General features: G+C 53.1%; 2 protein-coding genes across 2 annotated transcripts; both read left to right on the top strand.

The window, feature by feature from the left end:
• Positions 1-3,862: 3,862 nt before the first annotated feature.
• Positions 3,863-7,939, top strand: HOXD10 (homeobox D10). The gene is made up of 2 exons (XM_007965426.3): positions 3,863-5,958; positions 7,298-7,939. The coding sequence occupies exons 1-2, from the start codon at positions 5,214-5,216 to the stop codon at positions 7,573-7,575; spliced, it is 1,023 nt and encodes a 340-aa protein (XP_007963617.1). The 5' UTR covers positions 3,863-5,213; the 3' UTR covers positions 7,576-7,939.
• Positions 7,940-11,024: 3,085 nt separating this feature from the next.
• Positions 11,025-13,268, top strand: HOXD9 (homeobox D9). The gene is made up of 2 exons (XM_007965429.3): positions 11,025-11,927; positions 12,276-13,268. The coding sequence occupies exons 1-2, from the start codon at positions 11,138-11,140 to the stop codon at positions 12,515-12,517; spliced, it is 1,032 nt and encodes a 343-aa protein (XP_007963620.3). The 5' UTR covers positions 11,025-11,137; the 3' UTR covers positions 12,518-13,268.
• The last annotated feature ends 855 nt before the right edge of the window (positions 13,269-14,123 follow it).

The raw sequence follows: 14,123 nt of genomic DNA on the forward strand, positions 1-14,123 counted from the left end.
TAAAGATAAAGCTATTGCAAAAGAATAGCTTGGTATAACTTGATGGTGTGGAGGAGAGTTTTCAAAGATAAATGTGTGCATTTTGAAATACACCATAGCCACTGCTAATTAATTAAATTAGGGAAAATCAGTTTTCTTGGTTTCAGTGTGGTGAGCCTTGTCTAGGGTTGGACACCCCCCACTTACATCCCCCTACCCGCCCCCCCCCCGCATAAACAAAAATACAAAAAACAAACAAACAAAAAAAACCCAAAAAAACCTTCCTCGGTTTTGCCCCCTCTCAGACCGCCTGGGATGATTAAAAGGCTTTTGTTTATAACAGATCAGGGCGCGGTCAACTTAACCAAATGTCTCTCAGAAAAAAATAAGACGAATGGAGGACTGGGAGAATCGTTCTGGTTTAGGGAGCCCGGGGCCGTGCCTGGCGTGCGCGGCTACCAGTGGCGACCAGGTGGCGCCGGCAGGACTGTGAGTTGGTGTGCCCAGGCCGGGCTGGGCTGATGCGGCCACGGGAGGCAGCAGGCACTCGGGGGAAACGTTTATACTTCAAGGCGTTGTGGAACGGGGAATGTATTTGAAGCAAACGGGCTTTGCGTTTGACAGAACACTCCACCCTTCCAAACTGCACGCCGGTCTTGAGCAGAGTTGAATTTTGACTCTCAAAAGCAGTGCATTCGTTGTGTGCCCTCCCTCCTCTAGCAAAGCCCCTGACCTTGGAGAGGGCCTGTGTCCCCGTCCAGAGTTCACAAGAGAGGAGACAGGGCTCCCGGACATTGGCCTCTCTAAGGGAGGATGACTGCCCCCTTTCCCTCTCCGAAGTTCATTGTGAAGAGCCTGCAACCCCCAGAATTAGCGCCAGCCTTGTTGACCCTCCAAGCCCTGGACCAAAGGCCCTGGGGCCTGCCGCTCGCCCGTCTCCCGGAGCTGGCCTCAGCTTTGGTGGGGAAGCTGGGGCGCCAGTGAGCCCCCCGGCGAGGCTCCAACGAGTGGTGTGGGTGTTCCCCGTGGGCAACCTTGGCTCCACCAGTCTGACCGCCGGTCCAGCTTGGCCATAGTGAGGCAGCCTTTCCCGAGGCTGAACGGGGTCCTCGGTCTACGTGGAGTGAGAACTGCCCTCCCTAAATGTCGTTGTGTTCCTCCCAAGGCGGCCCCAGCGGCTGCACATCTGGCTGTGCGGGGGCCCCTTGTACTTGGCTGGCAGCCGCCTGCGAAACACCGCTTCTCAGCGGTCTGCAGTCCTTTCCTCCCCGCGCCCAAGATGGGCCTGACAAGGGCCGGGAATCAGACCAGGACCTCTAGGGGCTGAAGATCTCTCCCTACCCCCATCTTTCAGAGTGTGTGGGGCTTGCGGAGAGTGGCCTTGGATCCTGAGGCGCCAAGGTCTCAGACTCTGAAGTGGAAGGGAAATGCGCGAAGTAGGAGTCTTTTGTGTCTGTGAAGAAAGAGGCTCTCAGGACGCCGGCCCTTGTTGCACGTCTCGATAGATCCCTTATTGCATTGGTGGTAGACTCCTCATTTGCCCACTAGATTTCCTTTCACCTTGGCTTGGAGGTGCACAGTGCAACCCGGAGCAGAGCCCTGGGAAGACAGCTTTTCATTGACCCCATCCGCTCTGTCCCCAAAGAGTGACACAGCCCAGAGGTGGCTCGGCACCCTAATCCGGGGTGACCCTAAGAGCCCACAGGTCCACTCAGGCCCAGGGCTTCAACTTTTCTTCCAGGAGACAAGAGTGCAGATGCAAGTCACTTTTTGATTACAAATGCTAATTTCTTGCTCAAGTTATTCTTTTAATTTTTCCCTGGAAAGAACTGTGGCAGGAAGACGGGCGTCTTGGTACAAATATGGGTATTCATCTCCTTTATGGTGCAATATTGATTTATTATTAATGGTAACTGCTCCAACTGATCTAAAGATGATCAAAACCATCAGCTACATTAAATACTCATAAGCAAAATAAAGGCTGGCCTTGAGAGCACTGCCTTTTTATTCCATTTGTCTCATCTCAGCCTTAGAGTCTTAGGCACACTTTCCATCCTTTGGGGCTCAGATCATTCTTTTGTATTATTTCTATCTTGCTCGATTTTTAAATGATAAAATATCTCAAAATATTGACAGTCTCTGGTCTCAAGGAGAGGGTATGAAGGCAGAAATTTTAAAGATAAAAATAGAATTTTTTTAGAACAGATTCAGAACTACATCTGATATACACATTTTTGTCTGTGAGTAAAAACCTATGTAACTCTAATATGGGAGTGACTTTGCGCTCAAAGTCACTGAAAGCTGAAATGGAAAGGTCCCCAAATTCTGAAGACACATCCTGCCTATTCACTGCAGACCTACCCGCCCGCAAGGAATTGGTTGTTTTTAGCCTGTATGTTTTCTTCATGTATAAATAAAGATTATGAAAGGGCATTTGATGGGCATAAAATTCCCGATTAGATTAAGCAGTCTTGCTTTGCTTAGGGTAGGGAAAATTGGGCAAACGAATTCCCAGCAGCTCTCTTGGCCGAGAGGCAAAAGGGAGACACTCCATACTGCTGGAGCGCCAAGCTAGTGTCAGGACGCCTGCGGCAAGCGAGTGCAGCGGGCACTTTATCCAGCCTTGGGCACGTTTAGCCCTGGCTCGGAACAAGATCTCTACTATGTGAGAAAGCAAATTTCAGGGCGCTGATCAGTGGTTGTTAGCTTTGAACAGTACCTTAGCAACCGAGAGTCAAAAGTTACAGGTTTTTTTTTTTTCCCTGCGTCCTCAACCCCCACCCCCAAGCTCAAAAACAGCCACCCCTGTGGAAAGGTAATGTTTAAACCTCAGGCTATGCTGGGATGCCGCAGCCAAAGCAGTTAGAGGCGCCAGGCTTTTAACCTGACAATGATGTTGTATTTGAACAGCTGCATAAAGGTTTAAAAGGTCTGTCTCATTGCCACCGCGGAGTTTTTTAAAAGAGGTTATTGTTTGGGCGAGAGCACTGAGAGGGAACAAGCGAAACGGTCCCAAGGCCGAAAATAATGTTCAATGCTTGTTTCCACCAGGCCAGGGGAGATTCCTTTTTGGGAAGAGGGACAAAGGGTTTGTTGGAAAAGGGTTTTGTAAAGGAGCGGGAGGGCTACTAGGTCCCCCAGAATGCTGAGGCGCTTTAATGAACATCAGGCCCCAAAGAAACGTTCTGTTGAGGCGGAAACCCAATTTACCCACAAGTTCAGTCTCTGGGCCTGAAATCCAAGGCCAGCCCATGCCCCAGCGAGTGTGGGGAAAAGAGAACACAGATGCCCTCCCAGACTGAGAACTGGTTCACGGTCAGAGTTTCTGGGGCTGCTTTAGTTTCTCGGCTGGCAGGAAGGGAACCTGGCAGGCTGAAGGATGGCTGCAAACCCTGGCCAGCCCCTCACTCAGGGCAAGTCTTTGGAAATCAAGGTTAAAGCTCCCCGCTGCTGCCCCGAGGCCCGGGCTTCCGCAGGGCGGCTCACCCGCCTGCAACCAGAGAGGGAGGGAGGAAGTTGTTGAAGTTTCTCATAAAACTCTGAGTTTCCATGGTGGTAGTGGTGGTAGTGGTGGTTCTTTAATGAGCTGGACCACAACATCAGACCATATCCTCTTTATAGAACTTCCCTCACCAAAGGAAACAGAGAACTAAGATTCCCACCGCCTTCCCTTCCCTTACCCAAGTAAAGCCTTGTCAAATAATTTTAGGAATTGTCCAAAACTGTAAAACTCAACTTCTGACAAAAGTACAGCTTTTAATATTTGACAATTTGTGTTAAAACAAAAATTGACCTTCTTGGTTAGCAGCGAAGGGAAAAAAATCAATAGTATAATTTTCAATAATTCATAAAGTGAACGCCATTATGCTAAATTTAACTATTAATCTTATCCTTTACAAAGTCTCGATTGATTTGTTAATAAAGTATCTTCCCGTGTGTGGCAACAGCAGGCATAACTCTTTAAAAACCTTCAGAAGCAAGAAAATTACCAAGTAGCCCAAGAATGTAGATGAGAATTTTATTGATCGCCCTGATTCTTCTTAATATGTATTAATAAATTCCACAACCTTTTGTACCTTGCACTTGTCAGAAACCAATGCTTTTACAAAATCCATAAAAGGAAAACATTTTTCTTTGCAGAAGAACCAAATGACACCTTTGCATTTCTCTCTGTCCTCCTTGGCCCAGTCAATTTTCTAAAACTTCTGGATTCTGAGGGTCAGACTTTCTCCTATTCTTAAATTTTTTTTTCTTTCTTCCTTCCTTTCTGCCCTCCATTATCAGGGTGTGGGGAGAGAAACCTCGATTTAGTTCTCCTGCCGGGAGCCCGAGGGACGCTTTCGCGGATAGTGAACTGTTAGCAAAGAATTGTCTCTGGGCTGAAAGCTCCCAGAGGTCCGGCCCGCAGAGGTCAGGGTGTGGTTCCTCTGAGAGCCGAAGGCTCGTGTAGCCCGCTGGGGCGCATAGGGACCGGGAGCCAGGCAGGAGGACCGAGGGGGAGGACAACGCCGGGACCCGACCCATCCATGGGGATCTGGGCCCGGCCAGCTGCTTGGCCTCCCGGCCCTCTCGGCCCTTTTTTGCCTCCACCCTCCGAGAGACACCTTGGCCGCTTCTTTGCCCCGACGGGTCTTTCCTTTGGACCCCTGAGGTGGGATGTCTCAGGACCCGCGGAATCCGACTCACCTTCCCCGCTGGGCTGCCCGGAACTAAATTAACCAGCCTGCGCCCCCACCCGCTTGTCCTGGACCCGGCCCTCTTAAGCGCGTTCTGCCTGGGTGTGTGTGGGGGGGATGCTTCTGTGCGCTGGCGCCAGGGCACTCTGGCTTCCCTCCCCGTCCGTGAGTGTCCACTTGGAGGCCCCTAGAGCTGAGCCTTTCCTTCCGCCAGTTGGGTCCAGTGACCGAAGCGGGGGACGCGAGTGGGGCGGGCTGGCCTGGCGTGCCCTGGAGAGGCGGACTGGAGGGCGGCGGAGAGCGCTGGGCCGGTTGTCTCCAGCGCGCACTATCGCGGGCGCGTAGTAGATGTCGCTGTTGTCCGTGCTTACGCGGCTGGCCGGCCAGGCTCTGGAGCACGTGACCTGAGAGGAGGCTGCGGCTCAAGGCCATTTTCAAATCTCATTGGCTTGGTTGTCATGTGGTCGGCAGAGGCATCCACAATTACACGGGGAATGTTTTCCTAGAGATGTCAGCCTACAAAGGACACAATCTCTCTTCTTCAAATTCTTCCCCAAAATGTCCTTTCCCAACAGCTCTCCTGCTGCTAATACTTTTTTAGTAGATTCCTTGATCAGTGCCTGCAGGAGTGACAGTTTTTATTCGAGCAGCGCCAGCATGTACATGCCACCACCTAGCGCAGACATGGGGACCTATGGAATGCAAACCTGTGGACTGCTCCCGTCTCTGGCCAAAAGAGAAGTGAACCACCAAAATATGGGTATGAATGTGCATCCTTATATACCTCAAGTAGACAGTTGGACAGATCCGAACAGATCTTGTCGAATAGAGCAACCTGTTACACAGCAAGTCCCCACTTGCTCCTTCACCACCAACATTAAGGAAGAATCCAATTGCTGCATGTATTCTGATAAGCGCAACAAACTCATTTCGGCCGAGGTCCCTTCGTACCAGAGGCTGGTCCCTGAGTCTTGTCCCGTTGAGAACCCTGAGGTTCCCGTCCCTGGATATTTTAGACTGAGTCAGACCTACGCCACCGGGAAAACCCAAGAGTACAATAACAGCCCCGAAGGCAGCTCCACTGTCATGCTCCAGCTCAACCCTCGTGGCGCGGCCAAGCCACAGCTCTCCGCTGCCCAGCTGCAGATGGAAAAGAAGATGAACGAGCCCGCGAGCGGCCAGGAGCCCACCAAAGTCTCCCAGGTGGAGAGCCCCGAGGCCAAAGGCGGCCTTCCCGAAGAGAGGAGCTGCCTGGCTGAGGTCTCCGTGTCCAGTCCCGAAGTGCAGGAGAAGGAAAGCAAAGGTCGGTATGAGCAGAGTTGCCACCCCAGCGGGGCGCGCAGCCCGGGAACCCGGCAGAGAGGGAGTGCCGGGGTGCCCAGCGCCGAGCCGGCGCCGACTTGGCAGGTGCTGCTCCGCCTGGCTTTTAGAGGGGTGATCTCAGCCCTGAAAGAGTCCCCGCTTCTCTCCTGCTGCCCTGGCCCTCCCCGCCAGTCCTGGCCCCACACTGATGGCGCCCGGGCAGAGGAAAAGCTTGCGGGTTTTATTTTTCCTGAGCTAGACCTGAAACACAACAAAAGAGCGCAAAGGAGACCTGCGGCTCGTAAACACGACCCCAGAGCCTCCTTTCTCCTGCTCAGAGTTGCAGTTCCAGTTTTGCCTTGAGCCCAGTGATCATGTTAAGGTGACCCAGGGCACCGTGTTCGTGTTCACGTGTATGCACCCCGCATCCTGCGAGCTCGGGGATGGTGAGGGGAAAGAGATGGCTGGTCTGGTTGGTGCTTGAGTTGGGAAACAGGGCTTACTGCCTTTGCTGGGCTAGGTAACCTTGGCTTTGTTTAGGAAAAGTGCTGCAGGCTTTGCAATCCGTCGGCTAAGAGGGCAAAGGCGGAGGGGGAGAGTGGAACCCGCATTGCCCACCCTGCAAGGCCAGCCTTAGTGCTGGGCTAAGGAAAAGAGCCAGGGATCTGGCTTTTTGAGAAGGAACCCCGCTCCTCTCCCCCAGTGCTTAGAGGTGGGCCACAGTAGGGGGCTCCATTTCTGGGGGAATGCTTTTGTGTGGGGGCAAGAAGACATGAAAATTAAGGAAATTCTGGGGAATGCAACAATACCCAGGCAAGGTGGGAAAGGTGCTCTAGCTTCCCCATTTATCTTTTGAAAGAGAATGAGCACCTATAAACCTGACTGTGGGGCTCCCTGACTGCCTAGGAGAGGTGGGGAAGAAGCGGCGGATTTGGGGACTTGAGGCAGCAGTGGGGTTGGTAGGCTTGTCCAGGTTGTGGCTTATTCCCCTCGGTCCCTGTTACGAGCTGAACCCTTAGAATGTTGCTGGGGTGATCTGGAAAGTTTACTATTGTACTAATGTTTTGTACAAGTCAGAAAGTTGAAAGAGAGAGAGAGAGAACCCAAATGCAGACTGTCCTGCCATCATGTCATTTATGTAATGAGGCATCAGTGTAAGATTCCCTTCCGGGGCCCACTTCATATGAGTAATGTTTAATACTAGCATTTTCCAAAGCGGCCTGGCTGCCAGCAGGGTCATGGCCAAGGGTACATTTGAACAGACTGAAGAAAAAAGCCAAAACCAAAAAAACACAAAAACTCTTGATTTTTTTTTCTTCTTCTCCCTTTAATTTTGTTAGAGGAAATCAAGTCTGATACACCAACCAGCAATTGGCTCACTGCAAAGAGTGGCAGAAAGAAGAGGTGCCCTTACACTAAGCACCAAACGCTGGAATTAGAAAAAGAGTTCTTGTTCAATATGTACCTCACCCGCGAGCGCCGCCTAGAGATCAGTAAGAGCGTTAACCTCACCGACAGGCAGGTCAAGATTTGGTTTCAAAACCGCCGAATGAAACTCAAGAAGATGAGCCGAGAGAACCGGATCCGAGAACTGACCGCCAACCTCACGTTCTCTTAGGTCTGAGGCCGGTCAGAGGCCAGGATTGGAGAGGGGGCACCGCGTTCCAGGGCCCAGTGCTGGAGGACTGGGAAAGCGGAAACAAAACCTTCACCGCTCTTTGTTTTTTGTTTTGTTGTATTTTGTTTTCCTGCTAGAATGTGACTTTGGGGTCATTATGTTCGTGCTGCAAGTGATCTGTAATCCCTATGAGTATATATATATATATATATATATATATATATACACACACATATATATTAAAAAACTTAGCACGTGTAATTTATTATTTTTTCATCGTAATGCAGGGTAACTATTATTGCGCATTTTCATTTGGGTCTTAACTTATTGGAACTGTAGAGCATCCATCCATCCATCCAGCAATGTGACTTTTTCATGTCTTTCCTAATACAAAAGGTCTATGTGTGTGGTTAGTCCACGAACTCATGGCATTTTGAATACATCCAGTACTTTAAAAATGACATATATATTTAAAAAAAAAAAAAAAAGATTAAGAAAACCCACAAGCTTGGAGGGAGGGGGACTTAAAAAGCACATTACAATGTATCTTTTCACAAATGAATTTAGCAATTGTCCTTGGTGAGATGGGATATTGATGATTTATGCCTTGTAGCCTTTCCCTTGTGGTGCATCTGTGGTTTGGTAGAAGTACAACAGCAACCTGTCCTTTCTGTGCATGTTCTGGTCGCATGTATAATGCAATAAACTCTGGAAACGAGTTCGCTCCCTCTGCTTTCTCAAATGGAAATATGTTATGGTGGAAAAGAAAGCCTATGGTGAGATTATCTTCTGGTTACACTCCCTTTTTGGGGCATTTGGGCAGGGGAGTGATAGACTAGTAGGGAAAGGGAGATGGGGGAGAAAAGCTGGAGGAGGCCTAGGGTATTGGATTTTGGCAGTGGTTGGGGGAGAGGAATGATAAGCTAGCCCGAGAGTGAAGTTTTCATAACTGGGAGGAAGGGGAGTCTCCTCTTTCCTTTCCTAGTCCCCAGTGACAGTAATATAATTGCACTCTCAATGGGTGTGAGCTTTCCTCTGGCCTGAACCTGGTAAGTAAGCCTATACCCCAAGCCACTTTCTCCTTAAAGCTTCCCATTTGTGTGTTTTTCTCCTCTTTGGTTTTGGTTGTGTTGTTTTTAATGCTTTCAGTGGCATCTTGGTGATTTCTGGCTGGCGAGCAATCATCAGGGGCTAGGTTGAAGCTAGTCTTGCCCACCTGGAAGTTGCCTGCCTTCATTACAGGAGCAAGGACAAGCAGCAGTGTAGCACTGCAGCGGATCCAATTCTGCCCCCTTTCCCTCAGCCCTACCCCCATCCCAAGCGCAAGACTGCCAGACCCCAGAGAAGCCGAGGATGGGTGAGTTTTCCCATCCGACTTTGCCTTGATCTCCTTGTGGACGGGTTTTATGCTCAGTCATTACCTTTTAGTGGCCCACATTAAATTTTTTTTAAAGGAAGAAATGAAAAGATTTCCCCCAGTCTTTCCTCTATTTAATTACAAAATGCTGGTGGCATCTGGGATGCAAGAAAATGCAGAAAGCGTGACTGAAAATTTTGCAAATGAACATAACTTCCTATGAAGTCTAATGTTCCATTCACTGCCATGGCCCGGGAGACTCCCACCAGCTTCCACCAGCTTCTACAGGATCCCACTAGAGAGCCCAGACTTATCTAGTCCTGTCGGGGAAAAGGGAGAAGAGGGCCTGCACGGGAAAGCTAACAGAAAATTCGTTACCCCAGGTCCTGCCTGCGGTTTCAAACAGCTTCCAGCAGTTTCACAAAACACATCCTTTCCATTTCTTCCTTTTAAATGTTTCCCTAAGAACGATCCATTTAGGTGCTGTAAGTCCTCATCCAGGGAGTCTTTGGGACACTAGCATTCAGAATTTTAAACTTCCTCCTCCAAACCAGGAACATTCCAAGACAGAATTCTTTTAGGGGGTCATTTCCTGGGGGTAGGGGAGAGGGCTTGGAATGAATGCTAGATTGAAAACGTTGTAATAGATTTGCCCCAGACTTAACACCGGTTGGGCAGGAGGAGGGTAATTTTTATTTAGCCGTTTCTCCGATCATGTGGGGAGCGCCATTAGTTGTTGATAGTGGGCCATGTCTCCGAGGAAAGCCTGAGCTACAAGGCAAAGGCATCCCCTCTGGAACAAAATCAGAAAGCTATTGGCAAAGGTAATCAATCAGGCCATTTACCCTCTTCCTTTTCGGGGCTGGAGGTGGGCCGGGAGCCCTCCAAGGGTGAGCTGGGCAACTTGTAGAGCGAGGAATATGCCCACCGCCGCCGGCGCCCCGGCCGCTTTTGTCTCGGCTCCCAGCCGGGCTTCCGAGGCTTTGTACCATGGATTTGGGAGTGACAATGGGCATTTCCCTCAGATTCAAGGCTGCTCAACCTCACCTCTGTAAGGGGGGGAAAAAAAATCAGAAGGGAGTGGCCCAACGACCTAGCCATTCGGCCGAAATTTTTAGACATTTTGGGAGTCTACTCCGAGGCCTCTAAGTGCGAACCACGCGAAGCGGCCCTGCCCGGGGAGACTCACTGAGGCAGGGCTGGGGCGGCGGGCGGGAGCAAGCTGCTCTAGCATTTGGGTTCTGCCCTGTGGCGTGTTCTCTTCCAGGGCTTTTCCAGCAGCACCGGAGAAGATGAGGCACCCTGGCCGCCACTGTCTGTGCTGCGCCAACTCTCCCGGCCGCCCGCCCTTCCGAGGGCAGGCAGAAGCCCCTCTGTGTCCTCCGCCGCCGCGCCGGGCCACCCTGGCTCGGCCATCGGGCCGCGGCGTGTGTCCAGCCTCACGTCGGGGTGTGTGTGGCCGCGCGGGCGTGTGTGAGTGTGGCAGGGGGAGGGGGGCCCTCCGAGCTGCTCCATCCGTCCGTTTTATTAGGGACACATTAATCTATAATCAAATACACCTCATAAAATTTTTATTGAAAGGCATAATATCATTACAGAGGTCTTCCACCTGTTTTAAACAACACGACAAGCTGTGAGCAAGCGTGTGTGTGGGGAGGGATGGGTGTGGGTAGGAAGAGAGGCAAGGGGAGAATAGCTCCCCTCGGGCGCCAGGGGCCGCCCCCGAGGGCCCTCCTGCCTCGGGCGACACCGGCCTGGCGAGCCCCCGGCCGCTCCCTGCGCCCATGATACGCCGCCCGGGCTCGGAAGCTGGAGAGTCAGCGCCGGGGCCGGACTGCCGGACCGAGGGCTGCAAGAAGAAGCGAACAAATAGTCCCCAGCGCCTCCTCCGGCTGCGGTCGCGTCTGTGGTCCTGGCAGCACCTGGGCGGGCCAGGACGGGCCGGGCCGGGCCGAGCCGGGCACATGGACCAGGCCTGCGGGCTCTAATTGCGGCGCTTATGTTGATGATTTTTTTTTTTTTAATCACAGCAGCCCCCAGTTTAGCGGACTGATTTACTCCCGGTATTGGTAAATATGATCACGTGGGCCGCGCGACCAATGGTGGAGGCTGCAGACTGCGAACTAGTCGGCGGCTCGGGCGCCGGCGGGGAGCGGCTCGGAGGCGGACAGTGTAACCTTGGGTGGGAGCGCGGGGCGCCTCAAAATGTCTTCCAGTGGCACCCTCAGCAACTACTACGTGGACTCGCTTATAGGCCATGAGGGCGACGAGGTGTTCGCGGCGCGCTTCGGGCCGCCGGGGCCAGGCGCGCAGGGCCGGCCTGCAGGTGTGGCTGATAGCCCGGCCGCCGCCGCCGCCGAGTTCGCCTCGTGTAGTTTTGCCCCCAAATCGGCCGTGTTCTCTGCCTCGTGGTCCGCGGTGCCTGCCCAGCCCCCGGCGGCGGCGGCGATGAGCGGCCTTTACCACCCGTACGTTCCCCCGCCGCCCCTGGCCGCCTCTGCCTCAGAGCCCGGCCGCTACGTGCGCTCCTGGATGGAGCCGCTGCCCGGCTTCCCGGGCGGTGCGGGCAGTGGCGGTGGCAGTGGTGGTGGAGGCGGCGGCCCGGGCCCCGGTCCCAGCCCTGGCCCCAGCGGCCCAGCCAACGGGCGCCACTACGGGATTAAGCCTGAAACCCGAGCAGCCCCGGCCCCCGCCACGGCCGCCTCCACCACCTCCTCCTCCACTTCCTTCTCCTCCTCCTCCAAACGGACTGAGTGCTCCGCGGCCCGGGAGTCCCAGGGGAGCAGCGGCCCCGAGTTCTCTTGCAACTCGTTCCTACGGGACAAGGCGGCAGCGGCGACGGGGGGAACCGGGCCTGGGGCAGGGATTGGGGCCGCGACTGGGACGGGCGGCTCGTCGGAGCCCTCAGCTTGCAGCGACCACCCGAGTCCGGGCTGTCCGCTGAAGGAGGAGGAGAAGCAGCATTCGCAGCCGCAGCAACAGCAACTTGACCCAAGTAAGTGCAAAAGAAATTGCCCCCTGATTTATTGCTGAAACCTGTAAGGCTCGAATGTGCAAAACTGATAGTTTTACTAACCTATAAAAACGTCTAGACGCCTACCCAAGCCTAGGCAAGCAACATGCATCCATAAAAAGAGCTTCCCATAACCACCTACCCTGGGCGCTCGGTTTGTACGGTAAACAGAGCGCTGGCATTAAGGCTTTTTATGATAATTCCCCCCAAGTTGTGAAAAGCGACCATCCTTGGTGAAATTAATTTAACGATCTCTCTTCCCCACCCTGTCATCTCTCCCTGCCTCCCCTCCGCCCATCTCTACCCGTCTCCAAACCCCCCTCTTTGTAGACAACCCCGCAGCGAACTGGATCCACGCTCGCTCCACCCGGAAAAAGCGCTGTCCCTACACCAAATACCAGACGCTTGAGCTGGAGAAAGAATTCCTCTTCAACATGTACCTCACCCGGGACCGGCGTTACGAGGTGGCCAGGATTCTCAACCTAACAGAGAGACAGGTCAAAATCTGGTTTCAGAACCGTAGGATGAAAATGAAAAAGATGAGCAAGGAGAAATGCCCCAAAGGAGACTGACCCGGCGCGGTGCTGGCGGGAGCGCTCAAGGGCAGCGGTTTTTGTTGTTGTTTTTTTTCCTTTGTGGGTGCTTGGTGCTTGATTTCCAGAAACTCTCCAGCGACTTGGACTTTTTTTTTTCTTTTTTAGATAGAAGTGACTGTGTGGTTGGTCTCTGTGAGGTATTTGGGGGACTCTGTATTTGCTCGTTTATGTGTTGGAAAAACCAAGTGGCTTTGGGGTTTCGCCCTATCCCACTCCCTTTCCTGCTCCATTGGTTCCTTAGGAAATGCTATATTTTGTGAGTGCACGCTGGCTTGGGGAGCCCTCTCTTTGTAAATGTCCCCCATGTTTCTGAAAAGTGCTGTAGTTTAGTCCCCTCACCCCCAGCGCTGCCCAAACAGGGGCCAAATGCGCCCTAATTCCAAGAATGAAGGCCGAGCGACAACAGTGCGGACACGCCGGCTGCTAGCCCACGCTGAAGCCCGGCCGGGTTGCCCACCAGTTGCGAAAGCCCCCTTTCCTCAGGGAGCCCGCGGGACCTCGGCGGAGATCTCCAGTGAGGCCTAGAAAGGAGCCCAGGGCCTCGGGCGGGTTGGGGTTTGTCCTCAGTGCATTGGACCCGCTACTCTCTCCCCCGAAGGCTGGGCTCTCGTGGGCGGCCGCGGATGGTGGCCGTCCCGGTTCCTGCCCGAGGACCAGTTGTAACTGTTACTGCTTCCTACTAATAAATGCTGACTTGATCAAATGGAGCCCAGACGCTGGCCCTAAACGTTGTGTGCCTGCTTTTTCTGTCTCTCTGCAAAATTTCACACTCGGAATATTTCTCCTCTACCCCTGGGAGGGAGACACTGTTAAAAATTCAGGGCCCTTCCACCTGACAGATCTCTCTGATGTGTCTCTGCCTCACATCCCTTTGTGCAGGCAGATGCGGCAGCACAGACCCTGGGGGGGGACATTGGTGACTCCCCAAACCTGGTTCAAGCTCCTCCACGAACTCTGTGCTTGGGCCCAGTGTTAGCTTTGCAGCAGCGCCCAGAGGAGCCAGTAGACCCCAGAAGCGAGGCACTTTCAGGCTAGGGCTTGGGTACACAGCACTCTAACCTTCCCTGGGCTCTTGGAGCCCCAGATGCCAAACCCCTCTCCAAACAAGGGAAAGGCCAACTCTGCACTCTGGAGCAACTGTCCGAGCTTGGCGCGGCTGACTGGCTCCGGGAGGTCCCAGCCGGTCAGTCTGTAAGCTTCTGCCCCTCCCACCAAAGCCCCAAAGTGACCTTAGCGATCAAAATGGTCAAGGCTTTCCTCCCCAGCCACCCCCATTTAACCGCCCCCTTCCCCTCACCCAGCTTCTGTGTATGTTTAGCCCCCAGCTTGGCCCTCTGAGGGCTACATTCAGGGGCTAAAATGAAGGTCATTGTAAGTGAGGGTTCGGGTGAGCACAGCCTTTGCAGGCCGAAGAGGCACCACCACCAGGTGGCCTGAGCTGGGTGGAAGGTGAGGGCAGTGGCAGAGATCTTGGGGGATCCCAATGAAAGAGGAGACTCGAAGAAAAAGCAGAGGGGGCTGGGAGGGAAAGCCAAGGAAGGCTCAGATCCGGCAGAAGGTGCTGCGTACCCCTGCCCCTGTG

This window comes from Chlorocebus sabaeus, chromosome 10, assembly GCF_047675955.1.
Source record: "Chlorocebus sabaeus isolate Y175 chromosome 10, mChlSab1.0.hap1, whole genome shotgun sequence".
Lineage (NCBI taxonomy): Eukaryota > Metazoa > Chordata > Mammalia > Primates > Cercopithecidae > Chlorocebus > Chlorocebus sabaeus.

Coding starts and splice junctions, on each gene's coding strand:
- HOXD10 (XM_007965426.3), top strand. CDS start 5,214: ATGTCCTTTCCCAACAGCTCTCCTGCTGCTAATACTTTTTTAGTAGAT. Junction 5,959..7,297: donor GCAGGAGAAGGAAAGCAAAG/GTCGGTATGAGC, acceptor TAATTTTGTTAG/AGGAAATCAAGTCTGATACA.
- HOXD9 (XM_007965429.3), top strand. CDS start 11,138: ATGTCTTCCAGTGGCACCCTCAGCAACTACTACGTGGACTCGCTTATA. Junction 11,928..12,275: donor GCAACAGCAACTTGACCCAA/GTAAGTGCAAAA, acceptor CCCTCTTTGTAG/ACAACCCCGCAGCGAACTGG.